Here is a 23437-nt window from a genome sequence, read left to right on the forward strand (position 1 = left end):
GTAAAGAACTTCCCCCTAACATCCAACCTAAATCTTCCCTCCTTCAAAATGTGAATTCAAAATCTGTGTGCATATCCCTAAGCATGCGAGCAGACAACTTTCAGGTATGGTATCATGATTTGGTGTTTTGCTTGTGTTAGTGCCTTAGAGATGCCCCAGAAAGAAAGACATTGACAGCATTTGGGTACTGACTGTAAATGCAGTAACTGGTGAGATCAGATGCAGGCCTGAATTTCAGGACTATAGCAACTCACATTTCCTGTCAGCCTGAAATTCTGATCCCAATTGGGTTCAAAAACTTAGATTCTTAAGAAGTTTCCAGTGTTAGAAAAGATTAATGTAACGGTCTAACTTATCGTAAAATCATTAAGGTTCAAAAAGACCGTAAGATCTTCCAGTCCAACCATCCAGCTGTCACCACAATGCCTACTAAACAAGGTCCATAAATGCCACTTCTACTCTTTTCTTAAACACCTCTAGGGACAGTGCTTCCATCAACTCCGTGGGCAGCTTGTCACAGTGCGCCACCTCTCTTTCTGAGGATAACTTTTTCCTAATATCCAGCCTGATCCTCCCCTGGTGAAAGCTGAGGCCATTCCTGTCACTGTTAGCCTGAAGAAGAGGCCAATCCCCACCTTGCCACAACTTCCCTTCAGGCAGTTGTAGAGGGTGACATGGTCTCTCCTGAGCTTCCTCTTCTCTAGACTTAACAATCCCAGTTCCCTCAGCCTCTCCTCGTAAGACTTGTACTCCAGACCCCTCACAGCTTCAAGGCTCTATTTCATGCATACATCTTCCTTAAAAGGTTATTTCTCCTTTGGTATGTTCCTGTTGTTCTGTAACCAATGAATTCCTAAGAAAGAAAGATCATTGTTGTCTATGCGGTAGCCTGTTAAAAGATCTTATACAATGTTTAAAGTCTTAGCTTAAAAGCTCACCTTGTACAACCCATAAATAGAAACCAACACCAATTGAGAAAGGCCGGTGGTGATTCTACTGTTTTCCTTCTGCTGTTTGTGCATCTTCAGTTTCAGACTATTCAGCTCTTTTTTGATTCTTCACTTACAATGATCAAAGGTGTTGGTATTTACTAATAACACCTCTACAACAAAAAGGGATTTTAGCAGCTCTGTCCCACAAATTTACTGGTATTAAGTTTCAGAATCATAAGTAAAAAGGAATTTTCTTACTTCTGACTTTTTTTTCCCATATTTATTTGTCAATTTCATCTGAATCATCTGTTTTTCTTCTGTCATTTGGTACTTAGCAGGTAGTTGTAATATCATCTCTCTTTCATGTCCATTCTGTCATATAAAAAGTAGCTTTCCAAACGTAAACTTCCAAGAACAGCAGAGAACTGCAGTATTTTTCCAGTGTCTGTGCTTTTTCAATATGTAGTTAAGTATCTGAAAGACATATTCTTTATAGTGCTTCAATAATCCTGTCCATTACATCACTTAATTTATAGCAGTGTTAACAGAAAAATCAATAAACATTATTTCTAAAATGTCAGGGATGTTAATGGTGTGATTTAGAAAAGGAAAAAGATTCAAAACTCTGAGCAGAGCACATTGATATAGTGTGGTAGAGGCACATCTTGCTGAAACTGTGGTAGGAAGGATTTAAATCATTATGGCTCAGTCATCTTGAAAAATGTGTGTAGGTAGCTATTCTTAGACATACAAATCTTTCTTGCCATATTGTGGGATTTTGCTAAGTGGGGGAGGCTGTATAAAGTATATCTTAACAGAAGGTTGCTAAGATTGCTCTTAAATCATTTTGAGTCATATCAACAGTTGCTATGGATCCCCTGCTAATATTTTTGGAAAATTATTAGTACAACATCCTGAGGAAAGGGAATATTACCAGCATGGATTGGAAGGTTGTTTCAAAGGGAAAAAATCTAAGAATGGAGAAGTGGGGTGAATATGTGTTTAAAACTAAGAGTTTCTGTGATGCATTGAACTTCTGTGGCTGGAAACAAGGAACAGTATTGTACGATCTAGCAAGTAGGTTTTGTTTAAAAATTAAGCATTAATTAATAATGTATAGTCACAATGAGTCAAGTTTCTTCCAGTAAGACTTTATGGGCATAAACCTAGTCTGACTAATTTCATAGGAGGAAAAGATCAAATGGTAGACTAGTACTAAATGGTGTAACATAAACAAAGAGGCTTAGCTGATAATGTTCGTATAGAAATAAAAAGTGATAGGAGGATCCTTGCCAATTGCCAGTATACTGTTCAGGATAGCCTTTCAAGCCCTAGCATTCAGGCCTAGTGCTTGAATTGATCAGTTATTCTGAAGTAGAGGTTTAATAATATTTCAGCACTGATTCATAATTAATTGAATGAATTACAGTGTAATAGTATTGATCCTCATCGTTCTTCTTCTGTAGAAAAAATGAGTCAATGCTACATGTCCCATTTGCAGTTTCTCTGGTAAGAGGAATTCCACAGATATCTTCTGGTAGAGTTTTTTTGAAAGAGATGAAATGACATATTTTCTACCTGGTCTGACATTATTCATTGTGAGCTGAGGCTGTCTTTCCCTTGCAGCAGACCTGTATGGATCCAGCAGTTCATTACTGGAGCGAAGCTGGGTAATGAATGTTCCCCTCTTATTGAATGTTTTTATGAAAAATTCTAAAACACATGGTAACACTAATTGCACAATATGAGAGAAGTGGTTATCACATATGTCATATTCAATTAAACTCCATGTGAAAGACAGCTGACACGATCATAAAACTGTTGTAAACTTTGCAAGAATATCCAGTTTTGTTTCTATAGCATGGGCTTTTGGTCAAGCCCCTCTGCAGATTTTTATTTTTTTTAAATTAGTAATAATAAAGCTCCTAAATTGCCATTTCAAATGGAATTTACGCATTTATGCCTAAGCACCTGTGCTCTCAAGTTTTGGAAGCAGCTGCTATCAGCACTTCAAAAGCATTTAGAGAAATTAATGGAACCACTTGTCCACAAATGGCTATAAAGTTACTCAAACACACTAATAGAACAAATATGCTGGAGCTGCACAAGGGGGATGAACCTCAGAAAAGGGGCAAACTTGTGTTTTTCTAAAACGGCCTTTCCAATTGCAGCTGGAAGACACAAGATATGTTGCTGGATGGATTTAGTACAATCCAGTAAAGTGCTTCTTGCATTCTTACGGCAGTCTGAGCTTCAAGAAACATAACGAAATCATCAGAGAAGATGGATGTCCTCTACAGAGTCAGATAGTTAATGAAACTGCATGGAGACTCCAAAGCTCACATAGCCATGTGATGTCTCTTAAAGTTGAAAATTGACTGGAGCCCTACTATGGCTCCCCTTTTTGTGTATTGCATTCTGGCTGCATTGCAGCATAATTCAAGAATAAGCGGATATACCACTTAAAATGTCCTTGCAGAATGGAGTTTTCGCTCCTAAAGACTAGGTGAGCTCACACTTGCATAAGATTTTGGACTCAGGAGAGAGTCTGGTGATTCACTTGTGCTGTTACAGACACTGATGTGTTCAAAGTCTGTTTTAAATAGATTCTGGATGCTGGATCAGATCAATCCATTTGATCAGTCAACAAAGCATTTAGTTGCTGAGTAAGTACTCAGCAACTCAGCAACTAAAGTACTGAGAAGCTTCTTCACCATTGCTGGAGACAATTTCATTTCCTTTGTGCATTTCCTGCTGTCCACTTTTGTTGTGCCAGCATTTCCTTTTCTCTTGGATATCAATCCCAGTTTAAACTTCTGCCTCTGCTAGATTGAGTATGAAGATCCTTGACTACCTTCAGCAAACTGTGACATACACTGTTTGTAGCCTACTGTGGAATCTTTCATGAGTGAAATTGTTGTGATCATTGACAGTGTTACAGTGTCTGTGCAAGAATATAACATGTACAGTTTCAGTAGTCCAACAAATGGTATTTCAAGTAGCAGGCAATACAAGGTCCTTTAAGTGAAGGAGAAGAAAGCGGTCATCTGGCATTATAGGAAGAGATGAGGAACAAAGAAAATCTTCCGTTGGCTCTCAGTGAACTCTCAGAATGAGAGATCTCGCACTCAGAATGAGAGTTCACTCGCACTTTTATGGACCCTTTATTGCCTATATTTATTTAAATAAATGTTAACTATTTATTTATAGTTAAATTAGCATCCTGCTGCTTTGCTGCAGCAGAATTTTGCTTTTTGTTCATTACCATGTGGTAACTGTCTCTAACTGTTTGACTGTGCTATAGCTATCAGTCAAACTACCTTACTGATAAACGATAAAGAGGAGGTGGAAATATTTGCCATCACATTTGCTAGTTGCAGTATTTCAAGCTCAAAATTCCAATGAAACCTCTCTTTCCAACATCTTTTTGCCTAGGAACTCCTGGAACTATAAAGTGAGCCCTGTAGGGGTGCATTTGTCAAATGCTATTACAGATTATGATTTTTCCAATGGACCATTTTTTTTAATAAGGGTGGGAAATCTGTCCCCAGTATCATTTCCATACTTCCACAGCTTGCTGGATCTTTCAGCTTTGCGCCTTAGTTGAATCTCTTAACTTAAGAACAGATTTTAAATAGTAATTAATTAAGTCTATATGCTACATAACTAAAATTGTGACAACTGAATTAATCTCATTTTGGCAAGCATGGAAGAAGAATCATCTGTTTGTTTTCTTGGAAAAATGGCTGAGATGTCATTTCTTGACAATACAATTATGGACCTGCCAATTTTTAGCTATAGAGTTTTCTTAAAGAATCCTAAATGCAAGTTACGTGCTTCTGAGAAGTTTAGGCTTTGAAAACATAATTTTGTCTGAGTGTCATCTGGTGCTTTGATTCCAATTGTTCTTAAATTTAATAATCAGAGCCTCATTTTACAGATGTAAGTGTTAGCAGTGTTGTCTATTTTTAATGTATGTTATGCTTGTCTTAGGTATGCTTTTCAAGGATATTATGTTAGATGTTAAATAAAATACTAAATTTATATATTAACAGTAAAAAAGGATCTTCGCCTCATTGCTCTGGAATTGGTCAGATGAATTGATTTCAGGAATGAGACATACTAGATCTTGGTTATCTAGTTGTTTATTACACTTTTTAAATTCTCTGCTCTTCATGTATTACAATAATTTGTTAACTCTGCACAAAGGTACACATACACATCAGATCTTTCAGAATTTCTGTTGTTACCACTGTTGTTAGTTAGAGAAGTCACTACATAGAGATGACGTTTATCTTTTGAATACACCTGAAGTAGAAAAGACCTAAGATGTTAAGTAAACTGAAGTATAAGTTCCTATTTAAACTCATTTCCATCTGCTGCCCTTGAAAACACTGTTTCTGGATAACAGGCTTTTTCTGTGACTTTTTAACTTGTGTATTAGACAAGAGAAGCAAAAAGCTGTCTTCAAAGATTGTGGACAGAAGTACTGTTCTAGTTTTGGATACACTCTGATAGTTTAAAGCTATCAGGAAAGCAAGATTGATGTGTTTATGGCATTTGACTGCAGACATGTTCAAGTGTCCCATTCAGCAGAAGCTGCAGCTGTCAGTACAAGTAGCAATAAGTTAGCAATATGGAGGTAACGTGTGTGGAATGTGGTGGTCAGATCTCTGCCCAAAGCAAGAAAACAGTTTTACTGTAAAGTGTAGACAAAAGACTGCATTCAGGCTTAATGTCATTAGCAGGGTTTTAGATGTCATTCATGGGAAAATCACTGTCAATTTGTACTATGAAATGTTTCTTCAGAACCATAATTTACACCTTCTTGGCCATGGTGGATTCAAAGCAGCAGCGGGTACGAAGTGATAGGTGTGCTTCATCCCACAGAATTTCTGGGTGTATTGAGTAACATCATGTATTTGTGCTGTGGAATCTGCCAAAACAACTCCATTTTCCTCAAGAAAAATCACAGCAGTTTGATTAATTGCTTTTTCAACTTGGACTTCAAGCTTGATGCAAAAAGAAAGCTTAGTTGGCTGTGTGGGGTTTGTAGTAATAGAAGGATTAATATAAACTGGCCACTGAAGTTAGTTGGTATGTTTTTACAGATGCACAGGGAACACATCTATTAAATCATAAGGACAACTTCAACTGCTCTTCTGCAAAGAACTTGAGCATAAATCACAATCCCTCTGGGGGCTTCCCCAAAAAGGGATTCAGTAATTGCATAAACTTGCTTTTTTTGATCTGGTTTTCACTTTGTTGTTTCACTGGAGTCCTTAGCCAGTCTGTAGTTTTCCTAGCTCAGTATCAGTGCAGATTTATTTTGTTTCTCTCAGAAAATGCAGGAGAACAATGGTAGCTGCACTTTTATAGTCATTTTTTAGCAGTTTTTACAAACAGAAGTAGGTTGTTTCATCTTCAGCTTAGCAGTAGAAGTGCTTCTCTGGGTGTTACTGCAAAGTTACAGAAACTTTCTTCAGTTATATCAGGAGGATGACTTGACTTCTGTTTGTAAATTGGAATCAAGGTGACTAAATACGTTACCCATTCACGGTAATAAACTGTATCCCAGGCTCCCTAAGATAAAAGGAGCTTTTTGATTTTCTTTCTTTTGATCTCACTGTTATTACAGCAAGCGCATTTCTTTCACCAGCTTTTTTGCCAGTCTGAAGGCTTTTTTTTTTATTATCATTTCTCTGTAACCAATACCAGTCCTGTTACTTAAACATTAGTTTTATGAAGTGGCTGCATTAACAGTAATGTTGTGACCCATGTCAGTAGAATGGAAAAGTGCTATACAGTTAGTATTCTAACAGCTTTATTGCTACAATCTGCACCTTATTACTGAGTGATAAAAGTTCTTGGTGTAATTGCATTTCCATAATGCTGCTTCTGCAACATAGCAATAGTAATGGAGTTTCTTTTGTAGTATTTGCATTATTAGAGGAAAAACTCGTGTAAGAAAAAGGAAACAGTGAAAAGAGAAGGGCATGCAGCTTCTTTATTCATCGTGTCACTATTCCTGTGCCCATCAGTGGAAGAGATTTTGAGGTAGTGTTTTATTAATTCTATGATCTTTGTCTGACCTGATAACTGGGATAACTGATAACACTGGGATAACAACTGGGATAACTGCTGGGAAGATACCTGAAAATAATTGGTTCTGGCTTATTTGGTAAGGTATCCCACATGGAAGTTCTCACACCCTTCAGTGAGTTATTTTTGTAAAGTAACATCATGCAAACTAGATCTGGGCAGAGGTAGTTCAGGCACAAATCTCTTGCACTGTCGTAAATGGCCATAAAAGTTATGATGTATACTCAGAGGCAGGTTAATGTAGCACTGGAGAAAATAGAAGCCATTACTACTGGACAATCTCCAGTTATGACACAGAAGATAAATGGTGCTGTTACAACAGATGTACTGACAACAAAATACCTGCTGGCAGGGGAGAACAGCAGAGCATAGTTCAGCTACCTACAGGCAATTACCCATTACCTGAAGTAATGTTTATTTTTAATTTAAATCTGACATGGATAGTATTTCCTACATGTACTGCTAGATAAAGTGACATAATCCAATTTAGTGGAAGTTTTGTATTTTACTCTCCTTGCACTTAGGAGCTACCCAATTTTTGCCGCTGTTCAGATTCGTGTCACTGTGTTACAGGCAGTGCACAGAGAGGGGATGAAGCTTACACCTTCATTCCTCATAACCTTGTGAGGGAAATCCGGTTGTGTTAGTAAATGATTACGGAATGGGTGAAGGATGGAAACAGAGCCTTTGTGTCAGACTTTGAGAGCAGACCTTTCCACAGCACACAGAAGAAGTTGCTTCTAAAACAGAGGTGTTTTTCAGTCTCTGGTAGCCAATAGTGTTCGCTTTTCATTGTTGCCAAGAGCTGAAGCACACTATCTAACATAAACATTAGTGGAAGAAGTTTAAGCTTGCCAGTTTGACCTCATAATCCCATCCCAGTAAGCCCACCCCAGCTGCAGGGATGGTTCTGGCTGCTCGGCTAACAAGTAGGAAGCTGTCACACTGCTCAGTCACATTCAGTCAGCGTCCTTAAACAACGGTACCATACATCAACAAACTCCCAATAAAATATTTTACATCTCTCTTCCACCTCGCTTATCTGGTTTTATATGAGAGAGCTGAGCAAACAGCTACAGAAATGGGTGCAGATCATCCTTTTGGGTCATTCATGAAGTTACTTAGTAAAGACAGTTTCCTGCAGGGAGCAAATTTGACAATGATTTGAGCTTTCACATTCACTGGAGCTAGTTGCTCCCTGTAAAAATCTGTTTTCCTATTAAAGTTGGTTCAGACTCAGAGATACATAGATGTGTGGGGGATTGCAGTGCTGAGCAGCGTTACAGGTCAGTGTAGGGATAGCTGCAAGAAGATAAAGTTGCAAATTTCAGACAAACTGCCCAGTTATTGCTGTCCAGAAGAGTTGAGAGTAACCTCTAAATGGATTCTTTCCATACAATGCCAGTGACTGATTGTGACAATTGACTTGAAAGTCTCACACGCAGTAAAAGGCGCTGCAATATGAGTGATCAAAAATGAGAACTCTCTTTGTTGTTTAAAGTGATCTTATTCTGTGTGTGTAAAACTTCGGTAGGACTTCATGCTTTCCACCTAACAGGCCTACAGAAAGAGTTTAACTGAAGGCTACTGTTGCTGTCCTAGCATTTTACTTAGAAAACTATTTCACATGCACATTGCCTACATTTCCTGACAGAGCACTTTGCTCCTACCTGGACTACCCCTGGGTTGACAAAATAAGCCACAGCTCTTAGTTCTGGACGCATATGCAGCCACCACCACCAAGGCTATAATTAATGCTGATTTGCCTGTGTGAAGTCAGACAGTTGCATATACAGCCATCATATAATAAAGAGTTCTAGCCACTGGCAGCCCAGGCTGACTCTGAACTGGTGACCTGACAGTGAAAAGGCTCTGTTGCTCGATATCCATTCTGAAATCATTCAGAACTTTGATAACTCTTGATTATTTTTTTTTTTTTTTTGGCAACTGTCTGGTTGTTCCTCCTCAGGTCTGCTGTGTCAGTCATTTAACCTTGAATATACATTAAGCCTCATGGGGAGTCCATTATGTACAGGATTTGGAATGCAGAATTGGACTGAATCAGATCTGGTGCTCTCAGAGTGTTTTCCTTGACTGCTCAGCAGCTCTCCTCCTTGCCTCAGCCATTTCCCTTTTTACAGACTCCTGATAATGGGCCTTGGCTTGGTATTTCTTTTATTCCATTCTCCTTTTGTGTTCTTCGTGTCAGACATGCAGTGTGTGATGTATCCCTGTCTTTCAGGCTTCTAACAGTTCTGAACAGTGTGCCATTCTTGCAGTTTCATTTCTTTTATTTAGGGTGGAAAAAATAAACTGATGCAATAAGCTTGTTGAAAAATTCACACTTCAGACATAGCTGTTTGCTTGACATTATGCCTGTTATGCCAATTTCTTGCTGAAGGATCTGTGTAGTAATAAAACTTTTCTGACTTCATGGACTCTTCATTGTTGACATTAAAAATTATGTGCATTGTAGCAAGATTTGGACACTGGCACTTCCGTTGTTTCAGAAACTGCATGAAGAAACTCTTAATAAGTTGACAAACATGGTAGACTTGGGAGGAGGAGAGTTTGACTAAACCAAAGCAACTGTTCTCAGACCCTTTGTCACATGCTCGTATGTCATATGTTGACACTAAAGATAGGACCAAGGATTTTACCCTCTTGGAAAACTGGGTTGCAAGGCACTCTGCTTTTTCATGTGGACATCTAATTGTTAGAGCTGGGGAAATCTTCAGTCTCACTATGTCGTCTTGTAAGAAGAGGAGAAGCTAAAAGAGAAATGCAGAACGTAAGGTTAACTAGTTATTTTAAGAAATGACCTCTGGCCTCCATTTCTCATTCATTGGTAGTTGGCTCAACCAAAAAGTAGGAGGGGATAGAATGAAATACATGCCACAAGATGGTTGGGATTGACTTCAGGCTCAATATTCAGCTTTGAAAAATTAGGTTTTTTTTCAGAGTGCTAAGATATTTAAAGTCCAGATGATCTTCTCCATTCTTTTTGGGTGTGCATATTAACTCTTTATATTCTTCACTTAAGGAAATTGACTTAAATTGCTGCTTTTATCTTTGTTTAATTATTTTGCTAGCTAACAGTTTTTACTATCTTTGAGGACTAACACTGGCACAAGCTGTGTGTTTTCTAGAATTTCTTAGAGATATAAACTGACTTAAGTTAGCAGATAATTTGAATGTATTTTTTTTATTAAAACTGTCAATATTTCTCAATGGAAAAAAGCATCAGTTCACTGTCACCAACAGATGGTAGGATTAATGCACAAGTTATCTACTTGCACTGCAGTGTAAAAACACAGCCTTCTGAACATTATTTTTATGTGTTCTGAAGCTTTTGGAAGTTTTTTAAAGCTCTCTTAGACAAAAAGTGATGGCTCCTCAGGGGTGTGTTTTCAGCATCAGAACCAACTGTCCTTTAACTGAAAGAGACAATATGGGATACGCCCTCTTTGCTGAAGATGACAGGCCAGGATTTGTTTTCTGTTCATAAGCAAAGAGTTGGAGAAGGAGTTTTTACTGTGTAGCAAGAAATCTTGATGAGCCTTCTTTCTTCAATGTAGGCAGTGCAGTCACAATATGCAGTCACGGAACCAGGGAACTTTGGCTGCAGCAGCCTGGACAAAGGAAATACGTATGTCTCAGAGCATTAAATTTGTGTGGTTTTTTCTCAACCAAACCAGAAATGGAACCACCACTAGAAGCAAACTGAACAGGGTCTTTGCCCAGGATCAGTTGCCCATCACATCAGTCCTTGTTGTTGGTATCTGCTGAGGTCACAGTGAGCAGCCCTGTGCTGCCAACCAGGCTCATGTCACAGAGGACATAGTGTGGAGGTGATGACCCTGTTGTTTGCTCCGGGTGGCCTGTGCCCGGTTCCCTCCTTGTCCCTCCTGTGCATGGTGCTTTGAAGCTTCAGCAGATGGCCATGCACACTATGCTCAGTTGTACATAAGTTGCCTTAGCCCTTTTTGTCTGACGTCCTCCTTGCCTGGGATCACCCCCTAGCTGTTCCCTGGTATCCCATATTAAGTCCTTATACACTTGCTGAGTGTGAGGGTGAGGTAGAATTTGTCTGTTTTGGTGGAAAGCAATAACAGTGACCTCAGCAGCATTAAAAAATCAGTTTCCCAAGGCATGGTGCATGGAGACAGTCAGATTGGCTGATGTCCTGGTATCATGGATGTAAAAGCAAGTGTGAGATTCCTGTTACAGCCAGGGATTGAGTGCAAGCTTGATTAAGTCAGAACATATACTCAGTGTGAGTGGCTGTTGGAGAAGAAAGCAAAAGCTTTATGGAACATTGGATTGAGTTTTCAGCAGCTCCCTGTGCTGTGTGAAGTTGGAAAGGAATGCAGAAAGTTTTGTTGTGGGGAGTGTGTCTGCATGCAAACTTAAACACAAAATTGTTTTTTTCCTCAGGACAATTTTGATTAGGCTTCCTGGCAGAGAAAGTTCAGGACATTTTTCTGTAGAATAACTGAAATCAGGATATGCCATCTAGTGAAAACTAAAGCCACCTCATTGGCTCTTCCTCTTTCTTGCTTCACCTTACAAGCTCCTCATTGAACTCTGTTTAATTCCCAGCAGAAGTTTGACAGGGCTTTATGTTAAAGAAATTTTCCATGGAGCAGCTTTGTTTTACATATTATGTGTGATCAAATGCAGTAGTTTTGCCTACACTTGCATTGGAGAAATACTGATACAGTAACTTGAGCTGCTTTTGGAAACCTTTACATTTGAACTAAAACTGTGACATAATGTACTTGGTGGTTTTATTTCTCTTTTTAGGTAAGATAATGTGCTGTTAAGTTAATTGATTTGTTAACGACTTAGTAGAAAAAAATGTGGGTTCTGAAAAAAAAAAAAGTTCTGAAAAGAGAAGAATTGCATCAAATGAACCCTTCTACATCTTTTTCAAATACAGGTGATATATTTTCTGTTTTCTTTACGTATAATAAAACAACTGACATTATTTCTTAGGAGCATCCCTTACTTGGACAGCCATTTTTTGTTTTACACCCCTGCCGGACTAATGAGTTCATGTGCTCTATAATGGCCGCTTCACAAAAAGACAACAGGTGAGAAACACTACTGTGCTTTGCAAGGCTTATGTGCTGTAGAGTTAGCCGGGAAGTGGAATTGGGCAGAACAGCTTCCTTGGTCCAAATGGAAGGGGATTCTGTATGGTCACTTCACTGCTGAAAATTATAACGCACTTGTTATGGCTCAAGTGAAGGAGTAGCTCCATTTTAAAATACCTTATTACTGTCAACTATATCTGTAATCCAGGAAAAGCTGAGTAAGAGCTTTATGGATTCTTTAGTGTCTTTTTTTTTTTTCTAGATACAGAAATTACATTGTATTGTGGCTAAGTACAGTAGGCCCAGTTGTGGGTCTAAGTTTACCCTTGAGTTACGCAAAGCTGGGACTTGAAGAGAATACAAACGCTGAAATTGATTGAAATTTTATTGAAAGGTAAGAAAAAGTTGCATCACCTCCATCACCTCTTCTTTCTCACATCATCCTCCAAAATTATAAAAAAAATAGATAATTGACAAAAACATTATATTTGCCTCTGGAGCTCTTTGTTCAGTTCATTTAGGACTCAGATTTTGGTATTTTGCTTATACAACTGCCTTGTTACCTTTCATGTTTTGCAATGGAAATTTGCACTGAGAGATATGTTTGGCACAGTGCTGTGACCTTTCCTGTCACAAGGTTCCTGAGAGGGAGATATCTCCCTCTCAGGAGGGAGCAGGTATAAGAGCATATTGTGGCAGACCTTCCAGTTCATGGTTGATGGTGCCATCTATCAAAACTCTGCTGCATTAATTTGAATTTCATCCTTTCTCTTTTTCCTGTTTGATGTCTCCACTTCAGACCCCTGAGCTTGAAGACAGGTAATACACCCATGTAGTAAAGCCACTGCAGACTTTTCTAGAGAAGAAACAAACACAGACTGAAGGAATTCTGTGTGATTGGTGAGCATTGTAACACTGAAAGATAACTATTCATGGCTCTTTCTTTGGCAAGCACTTGCCTAATTACAGGTGAATCCTTAAGAGTTGGCTGCAGTTCTGATGGCAACTCCCAAACACCACCAATACTTGTTCTCCCTTGTGACAGCACTGACCCTCTGAAGTTGCTCATTTTCTTCCTCTGCTTTACCATGATTATGGCCTTAATAGGGCTTCACACAAATACACATACCTGGATACAGAGTTGAAATGCTGTGTTTGAGCCTACTTTCACCTTTCTACTGCATAGTGTGTGAGAATATGTACAGAAAGGACTTGCAGAAGAACGTGGCTTAAGATTGCAGCAATCCGTGTATGGGACATTGCCTAGGGACCACCTTCTCTAGCATACGTTGACCCTCATATTCCACATTACACACATAAAATGTCCAAATCCCAGGATTATATTGTTACTGAGCAGGTATGGTTATAGGATTCAAGGTGCCTAATGCTATCCTGTGAGAACATCAGGCTTTTACCTGCCTCGGTGCCTCTGAAGGTAGCTTTGCCATACCCTAAGGGAGTAACTGTTGTAGTCAAATTAGTATTTATCATTGTACTAGTAGTTTTCACTTTTTGTCCCTGTCCTGCAATCTTTGCACAAGCATCCCCTGACATCTGTTGAAGTTTGAGCAAGTAGGAATCACACAGTAGTGCAGTCAGTGAGAAACAGACGTAACTTCTGTACAAGCCATCCTGGATTTCTTCCCAGTCACATTTATTTGTAATAAAAAACAGACCACTAGTATGATGGAATTGAAAATTTTACTTTTTATGTTCAGCATTATCTAATGTATGCCACATCATAGCCGGAAATGTAAGATACAACGGTTTTCAAATTGTTTTTTCTTTTTTTTTCTTTTTCTTTTTCTTGATGTTATGATTGGTTGCATATTTTAAATTTGCATCATATGTTTTTAGTGGATTGAAATAAAGCCCTTGAAATTTCATTGGTGCAGCACTGTTTTCAAACCCATTGAAATTAATAATAAAACCACCTCATTTATCCTATTCTGGGTCATACCAATCAGAAAAGGCATTTTTCCATGTAAGATTTGTAAAATATGGACTTCCATTCACGTACTATGGCAACAGCTACATTATCTTTCTTAACACTTTCGGTAACATGTGCTTGATGGTTACATCCATAGCCCATTTTGAAACTTAAGATTTGTGCAGGAGGAAAAACAAAAAGCAGATAACAGCAGTTGTAAAAGCTGTTAAATGTTCATCCCTACTCTGTCATCTTCATCTGCAGTGCAGTAGAACAAAAGAATGAAAGCAGTCAGCTGCTCTCAGCTGCTCCACATTGCTGACTAGCTTCACTGCCTCTGTCCAGCACAGTGCACGTAAGCCCTTTGGATCTTTGTTCCCAGGATAACTGAGAATTTGCCTCAGGTACTGTTATTTCCACGAAGGCCTGAATTAGCTCCTGCTGTCCTTAGGATCAGTGAAGTGGAAAGGACTGATGGAATTTTTCATATCAACCATAAACACTGAATGCTGCGTCAGTGTACCTGAGAGTCACATGTGCTCATTTTCCTGTATCATCCACATATGTTACCTTGTACTCTGCTGATGATAAATTACTGGGAAGAAATTCCACTTTTAAGGACTATGAAGAAAAGATGTAATCCTGAATATAGAGTGGTATTGAAACAACTTACAGATGTCATTTTAGTATTAATGTTTCCAAATACCAGACAAGAGCTGTTAGCTGATTGCTTTATCAGGTATGATAGAGAGGTATGAGAACAGCCTTGAACACCCCTGACTATTGTTTTCAGTAGTAATTGTTAGACCTTAAGAAGATTCAACTGCCAAGTTGCTGCTTTGCAGTTTATAAGCATAGTTTTCATAGATGTTTTTTTGAGATCAGCTCTTGCTGTTTCTGCCTCAAAAGCAGAAACTGTGGTACAGTACTACTATTTGAAACAGGCTTTGAGGAATTGGGTTCCCTCATCATCGTTGCCAAGACTGATTATTAGAAGTGTGGTAAGTATTATCTGTGGGATGCTGTTCGTTGGACAATGTAACTAAGCAGAGTGTAATTACAGACAAGGAGAAATAATTACGAAATCTCTTGGAAAATATACCCCAATCACCTTTCCCACTCTGTCAGCCTTCCATTGCACCTTAATATTCTTCCCTTCAATAATGGCAATAAAAAATGAATTTGTGTGCTCTTTGACAGCTTTATCAATGACATGGAGAGTGGGATTGAGTGTAAGTTTGCAGATCACACCAAGCTGAATGGTGGAGTTGATAGACAGAAAGAAGGGATGCTGTCCAAGGAGACTTGAACAGGCTTGAAAAAGTGAACCCATGGAAAATGTAATGAGGCTCAAAAAGTTGTTGCACTTCAGTCACGGTGACCTCAAATATGTGTTCAGTATGGGAGAAGAACTTGAAAGCAGTCCTCAGAGAAGGATTTGAGGGTTCTGGTGGACAAAAAGCAAGACATGAACCAGCAATGTGTGCTTGCTGCCCAGAAGGCCAACTGTATCCTGGGCTGCATCAGCAGTGGGGTAGCCAGAAGGGAGGGGATTGTCCCTCTCTGTTCTGCTGTCATGAGGCCCCATCTGCAGAACTACATCCAGATGTGGGGCACTCAGCACAAGAAAGATGCAGAGCTTCTGGAGCAAGTCCAGAGGAGGGCCATGAAGATGACCAGAGGACTGGAGCACTCTCCCAGAAGTCTAAGGGAGCTGAAGCTTGTTCAACCTGGAGAAGAGAAGGCTCTGGCGAGACCTCAGTGTCACCTTCCAGTATTTGAAGGGAGCTTATGATCATGAGGGAGATGGACTTTTTATACTGTTTGATAGTGATAGGATGAGACCAAATGGCTTCAAACTAAAAGAGAGGGCATTTAGGTTAGATGTTAGGAAGAAATTCTTTATGCAGAGACGGTGAGACCCTGGCATGGTCTGCCCAGAGAAGCTGTGGGTGCCCCATCCCTGGAGGCTCTTAAAGCCAGGTTGGAGGGGGCCCTGGGCAGTGTTACCTTGTGAGTGGCAACCTGCTCATGGCAGGAGGCTGGAACTGTGTGGGCTTTAATGTCCCTTCCAACTCAGACCATTCCAAGATATGATGTATTTTCTTAGACATGAAGGAATTCCTATCAGCCTTTACTTTCTGCATTAATTTATCACTTGTAAACAAAACTGAGGATTATTTGGGCAGAGCATTGCAATTGTACTACACTGAAGATTTCCCTTGTCAGAGAAACTCCAGGCACTTGCTAATGGATGGCTTCATCCATCAGGGTAGTTCTCTGTCAATGGCCTGACAATCACACTCCAGCTTCTAGACATCCTCTGCTGGTAATCACTCTACTTCCTCTGTATCTTAAAACCATTCACTTAGCTGCAAAGTCATAGTTCTTTGCTGTTTCTGAAGCAGTCTCTCTCCTCCTTTCTTCTGATAAAACCTCTCCAAATTCCTCTACAGTGCCTTGACCCTTTTCCCAGCTAGTTGGACATGATGATGATAATAGAGAGCATGAAGTGGATGAGCAAACTGATAGTTCCTTGCTCCACTATAGTTCTTAACCTTTTAAAACCATAAACAACTAAGGAACAGAGCAGTATTATCATCAGTCCTTCGAGTTTCCTTGAAATTTGCCCAAAATACCACCAAACAAAAATTCAGTTAAGTTAGTACAAATGCTCTAAGATTAGATTGAGAGACAAATACAGACTAACCTAAATATTTGGGATTAAGGTGAGCTATCATCGTGTTTTACAGTCTACTTTGTAATGGCTTGAGTAGAGGTAGGCATCTAAGACCCCATTTGCATCTGTGCCTTAATAACTTACAGGATGTTCTACAGGGATTGCATATGTATAGAAATTCTGTTTTATTTCAAAATCAACTTAACTTCTACAGTATTTAGTACAGCCAATCTATTGAAGGCTTTTTGATCTGAACTTGGGTTTTGATTTGCTCAGTTGTTTGTACTTGCTAATCTGGGAAGACATGTTGAGGACCATGGCTTCTGAGACTTCTTTTAAGGGAACAAATTCATACCTGTCCTTAGTTACACGAATCAGCAAGAAAAATGAATTCTGTGTGTTAACTAAGCCAAAAACATGCTCTGCTTTGGAATGCAGTTCCAACCTACATAATTTCTCATTTGTGTCAGAATGATCAGGTTAGAATTTATCCTCCATCTGGTCAGCCAGAAGGTCTGTTGTTGTTTGGTTTTGGTTACTAAAAGAAATGCTTATTGGGTCAAATCACATGCTTGTTTTCACAACAGTCAATGTTGTGCTAGTCAGAGCAGAATATGGTGAAGTAATCAATATCAATTCTTGTTGCAACTCCATGAATTTCAGCAGAACTTCTTCAGTGTCTTTTTTTCTTTTTCTTTTTTTTTTTTTTTTTGCCATTTGCTATGACTACAATTGTACAATTTAATGAGTTTGTTTGGACATCTGAATTTATATTACATAGAATTCCAGCTCCAGCACAAAGGAAAACAATTGCTCTTTCTCCTGAGCTGTGAAATACAATTGTTTCCTCTGAAATACTCTCTTCTAGAGAATATAGCGTGTGATATCAGTATATATTTTTTTAATCACATGTAGGCTTTTAAAAGTGTTTCACAGAATGTAAAAGATTTCTTAGCAATGAATTTGTACCACCCAGAATAAAAAGTGTATGCATAAAGTTCATAGCTGCAAAGCTGCCCTGTTGGTAGCTGAAGTGTTAATTCATAATTCTAGAAAGACAGGCTAATTACAGAGGAGAGGCGTACTAGGAGAGTAGCCCTGAAGAGTGTAGCTTTGGACTGAGTGCTCAGGAGGAGTTAGGACAGTGTTGTAGACGTTACCTTCATGTCTTGAAGTGCCTAAAGAAACCAGCAAACTTTAACTTACTGCTGGAGAGCTTGTTGTAACCATCACCTACTGAAGATGAATTTCAGCTTCAAGTGAGAGAAGAGTTAACTGCTATGTTTGGAAAGAGTGTTATAGAGTCTCACCTTGAACATCTTTTTCCTCCAGCCTGCTAGAAAACAGCATGTGTTCCTGCAGTATTATTTTTCAATATCATTTTTAGTGCAGCACACTAGAGGAAGTTGTGCTGTCTGACACATGGCTGTGTCAGGCTCCAGAGCCATGCATGACAAGCCAGCAGCAAAGGCCAGATAGAGGAAGATAGATAGTATTCAGGTGTCTCATTTCCCAACCTTTGGTGATTCCTGGGATTAGGCTATATACAGAGAAGGATCCCAGTAAGCAGTCATCTGCATCACCAGAGGAATCTCAGTGTTGGGCTTGGAATCCTTGTCGTGGAATCCATCACCTTGCAATGCAGTGGCACAACTTGATGATTCTTGCCTCTGCAAAAAGTGTTGTAGTTAGTGCCACCCCACTTCAGGGGAAGGTAGAGTCCACAGCTCCAGGCTGAGCAGAGGTGGTAAAAGATGTGGCAGCCTGTAGGAACTAACTAGTCTTTCTTTTCTTTGCACCCAATCCATATTAAAGTCATCAATTTTGGTAAATTCCATCCAGGCCTTACTAGGTCAAACAGTGATTCTCCAGGGTCGATAAGGTTCATTCTCCTGCATTCAGCAGTCAGGTATGACTGGCTTCATATGCTTCAAGATTTACATGTCTGCTGTATTAATTGCACAGGTTCACCTCTGATTTCTCTTTTGGAGGATTTGGTTGCATAATACATAGTTCTGGCATTCTTAATTAGGCTTAGAACCACTTTACTAGTGACTGTGATAAAGTCTGGCCTGGCTTATCTTCGTCTGAATTATTTTGTGCAGCTTCCAAGTAACAGAAGTTATTCTTGAGCACTGACAGGTTCCATAGACAGACATCCTAAAAGCATCCTGATGCCCAAATTCTGACCAGATATGCTAAACATATTCATAAAATCAGTGGCAAAATGCAACTCAGAATGTGCAACTTGCTTTAATAACTTAGTGCTTTGCTTCTGCTCCCATTCTGCATGTTTGCTCACTTCTTGCAACTAGTATTACATAATATTATCTTTACAAGAAGTTTAATACAAACAAAAAAGAGATCTAATTTAACTAGGCCTATAAAACATCCACATGCCTAATGGAGGAGTAATCTGTATTCTTTTATTCATTTTTTTGATCTAACAAGATGTGCAATGAATTCACACTGTAGGCTCTGGTGTTTCTGTACGGCATCTATCCTCCAACTGGGTACATAAGACGGTAAGGCAGTAAGTGCCCCATTTCTAGTGGAAACTCACCAAATCAGTTAAAAGCTAACTTTTCCATTTTGAAGACTTCCTCTGTCAAAGTGTGCATGAACTGTTGGTTTACAACTTTTGTGCTCTAGCTTCTCCCTCATCGTGCTTACAGCAACATCTAGAGGTGAGATTACCTCACGACAGTGCCCTACTTTCAGAAATAGCTCCACTTACCGCCGCTAAACCCTCGTTTCCTCTATTGTCAGGTTGTCTTCAGAACTTGAAAAGAATATGAACCACAACTTCTTTAACAGAACTCTTTGATGGCTGCAGTATAATCCCTTTTTCTACTGAAAGCCTTTCTGGTATTTTCTGCTAAGCAAGAAAAGCAAATCATAATAGGAACAATAAGACTCCGTTTGCTGGTGATAAACTTGGGTGAAATAATGTAACACCAGTGGTGGTGCAGGATAACATTATTTGTGTGTATGAGACTGGTTTATTGATTAAACTGGGACAGGGACCTGCTTCTTCCTCTAGAACTGCTGTCAGGTCTGCAAGCTCTGAATCACAGCCTTGAATGCAGAGGCTGGTCTGCTAATCCAGCAGTTTCTAATCGTGCTGCAATCAAAGATCACCTGAAAAAAACGTTTTAGCTTGTCTGGTTTGCATGTAATTGTTTATGATTTCTCTCACCTGTTTACCTGTGCTTGGTTTGATGCATATCATGGATAAATACGGCTGTGCTACTGGCAACCAATTATTTCAGGTCAGGATGTCACCATATTCGGTTCAGGTCAAGACGTCACCATGCTCCTAGATTAAGGCTAGATTTCAGAGATTTCGCAGTAGGATATGTTTGCATTTCTACCGTGTGCAACCTCTGGTTACTGCATCTGTGTCTCACGGAAGCAATACACAGAGCCACAGCAGACGTGTTGTAGTGACATATCTGGGATTTCTGGACTTACAGTAGCATAGTAGAAGTACTGTGCATAAACAGTACACGTGATTCAGTGAAGCTGTAAGAAATATTGGGCAGGTGTAGAATATCCTCAAAATCTGTCCACATTAGAATTTTGGGTGAAAAGAAAATGCATCCAGAAGACACGTATTGCAGGAAAGAACAAAAATGTCAGCAGTGAACCCTCCCCTATCCAAGATGGGATGAAGGCTACCAAGCTGTGTATCTCAGTAAAAAAGTGATGGCAGTGGGTACCGAAACTGGGATTAGCTGATGGCATGGGATCCATCCATAGTCTTCACAGAGTCATAGAATCATAGAATGGCCTGGGTTGAAAAGGACCACAATGATCATCTAGTTTCAACCCCCCTGCTATATGCAGGTCACCAACCACCAGACCAGGCTGCCCAGAGCCACATCCAGCCTGGCCCTGAATGCCTCCAGGGACTGCGCATCCACAACCTTCTTGGGCAACCTGTTCCAGTGCTTCACTATCCTCTGTGTTAAAAATTTCCTCCTAATATCTAATCTAAACCTTCCGTGTCTCAGTTTGAAACCATTCCCCTTTGTCCTATCACTATCCACCCTCATAAACAGCTGTTCCCCCTCCTGTTTATATGCTCCCTTCAAGTACTGGAAGGCACAATGAGGTCTCCCCAGAGCCTTCTCTTCTCCAAGCTAAACAAGACCAGTTCCCTTAGCCTTTCCTCATAGGAGAAGTGCTCCAGCTCTGATCATCTTCGTGGCCCTCCTCTGGACCCACTCCTAGAGCTCCACATCCTTCCTGTGCTGGGAGTCCCAGGCCTGGATGCAGTACTGCAGATGGGGCCTCACAAGAGCTGAGTAGAGGGGGACAATCACCTCCCTCTCCCTGCCGACCACTGCTTTTAATGCAGCCCAAAAACAGTTGGCCTTCCAGGCTGCAAGCGCACATTGCTGGCTCATGTCCAGCTTCTCATCCTCTAGGACCCGCAAGTCCTTCTCCGCAAGGCTGCTCTGAAGGAGGTCCTCCCCCAGTCTGTATAAACACCTGGGATTACCCTGACCCAAACACAGCACCCTGCACTTGGTCTTACTGAACCTCATTAGGTTTTCATGGGTCTTCACCAGGTTCTGGTGTGCTGGTTGGCTGGAGTACGTTACTGGTACTGTGCATCTACACTGCTTCTACAGTCTGTCTGGTGGAGCTCCTAAAAAACTCTTCCCTCTTTTCTGTCTTGTTCTGTTGTGTCTTCCCCATTCATCATGGCCCTGGTCTTCTCAGCTTCATTTTTCTCTGCACCAAAGACCATTGTGCCTCTGAAGTCAAGGTCTGAAAATCTGAGTCAGGTTGCAAACAAGGGAGTCGTAATTCTGGAATCACAGACAGCAACTTTCCCAAAGTTGGGAAGGGGATGCCAATAAACGAGTTTTCACTAGGATAGCAGCTACAGTATTAGCAAGACTACAGAAAAACAAAATTCAGTGCTGCTTCTGTGCCTGATCTGAGCAAAGATTTGAATCCAAATCTCACAACTAGATGACTAAGCTGCAAAACAGTCAGTGGCAGAGATTCTCAGCCTGGTCTTAAATTTTATTCCTCTTCCATATAAATTAGTGAATGCTAATTGAAGCAGAGCCTTGTGAATGAACACACAGATGAACCATGATGTTAAAGAGAAAATTGTTTACAATCAAAACTTCAGCCAGGTAGATATTTTTAGTTTTTGCTGTGTAAGATAGCCCTAGCACAAAACTAAGAACCCATGCTCCACCATAAGCTCTATGGAAAATGTAATTTCAAAGGTCCAAACTTGAGGTAAAAAGTGCAGATATTGACAGCATAGAAGATTTAGCAGTAGTTTAAAGGCTAACATGGAGAAACATTTTGACCTCTTTATTATTGTCTATAATTCTATGTTAACATCTATTTTTTAATGTGATATTGAAAAATTGGACAATACAGAGAAGAATGACAGAAAATACTAAGTGATAAAAGCTTCAGTTTTTCAGTAGTTCGATAATGGTGTAGAGACCTCTGGAAAGCCAAACCAACCAACCCAAAATCACAAAACAAACAAAAAAATCCCAACTATTTAGAAATTTGTTTTAGCGTGGCAGAGGAAAGCAAGAAATATTATTCAAAGATATATTTTAGTCAGTATGACAGTAGTTAAATGATAACAGATAACAACTGAACTGCACTAAAAGAAATCAGTATCTTCAAATCAGCAAGACTTGTTCAATCAAACTATTTAACATATAACATGTAACATGAAAATAGCTGGGTGAAGTCTGGAGGCTGAGGAGTACAGAGATGAAATTAGGTAAATGCCTTAATAATCCCTTCAGGACCTAAGTGATAAATTGTGTCAGGTGCCACTGCCTGCCTTCACACTAGAAACTGGAATGGCTTTTATTTGAATACTAAGAATGAATATGAAGCTCTTGGCAAGTACTGCCTCCTGGTTTATTTCCATGAAAACTACAACCATTACAAAGAGCACAATATCACCATTTGATAGAGCAAACTTCCAGCTACAAAACACCCTTTTTCAACACAGTCACCACTATCAGCTACACAATTTCACCGGTGATGAAAAAGAGCCTGCATGCTGTTGCACAAGCACTGGTGTAGGTGACCCACTGTTACCAGTGCTGAAATGCCTCACTGTGCTCACATCCACTGGCTGATCTCCATAAGCAGTCAGCAAGCATCAATGACTGCCAGCGGGTGCAATTTTTTCTGCAGAGAGGAATGCAGTGACACACCTTCCCTTCATCTGCACTTCTATGTCAGACACCATTTTGTCAGACCGCCCCTCTACTGCCATCTGTTGGACGGCGACAAAATACTGGCTTTAAGGTTCTGTCTCTCCTGCCGTACACAAACGTCCGCCTCTGACACCATGGACCAACATTGTAAGAGAGGCATTACTTCTATTGTATTTTTCAAAATACTCCAGAGAAATGGAGCTTTCTTTGTAGAGGAGAGAGAACAAGGACACGACTTTGCTGCATAAAGCAGTGAACATCTCACTCCCTGACCCTTTCCACCATATAGGCCACACCTAACGATTAACAATGGCTTTATGGTACAGCCCTATTACAATCATTGTAGGTTTGACACCAAAAAAACAGCCCACCACAAGAAGCCTCAGCAGACTCAGGCATGGAGCTTGAAAACTCAGCTCCACCACCATCAGAAATTGTAACTGCTGCAGATAACATGTTCACTGGGCACAGGG

General features: G+C 39.9%; 1 protein-coding gene across 6 annotated transcripts in view; it reads left to right on the top strand.

Annotated features, from left to right (window-relative positions):
* Nucleotides 1-23437, top strand: part of ATG10 (autophagy related 10) — a 99058-nt gene that overhangs the window by 68503 nt on the left and 7118 nt on the right. The window contains exons 6-8 of one of the 6 annotated variants that reach the window (XM_042822947.1): nt 12033-12130; nt 12396-12527; nt 19513-19878. In XM_042822947.1, coding sequence (XP_042678881.1) covers nt 12033-12130; nt 12396-12513 — 216 coding nt within the window. In that variant the 3' untranslated portion in view covers nt 12514-12527; nt 19513-19878. Of the gene's footprint in view, nt 1-12032; nt 12131-12395; nt 14018-15263; nt 15488-19512; nt 19879-23437 lie in introns of those variants that run through there. The other 5 variants (XM_042822948.1, XM_042822945.1, XM_042822946.1 and 2 more) reach the window with 5 other exon arrangements.

This window comes from Centrocercus urophasianus, unplaced genomic scaffold, assembly GCF_019232065.1.
Source record: "Centrocercus urophasianus isolate 14NV4802_14NV808 unplaced genomic scaffold, USGS_Curo_1.0 seq_21, whole genome shotgun sequence".
In the NCBI taxonomy this organism is placed as follows: domain Eukaryota; kingdom Metazoa; phylum Chordata; class Aves; order Galliformes; family Phasianidae; genus Centrocercus; species Centrocercus urophasianus.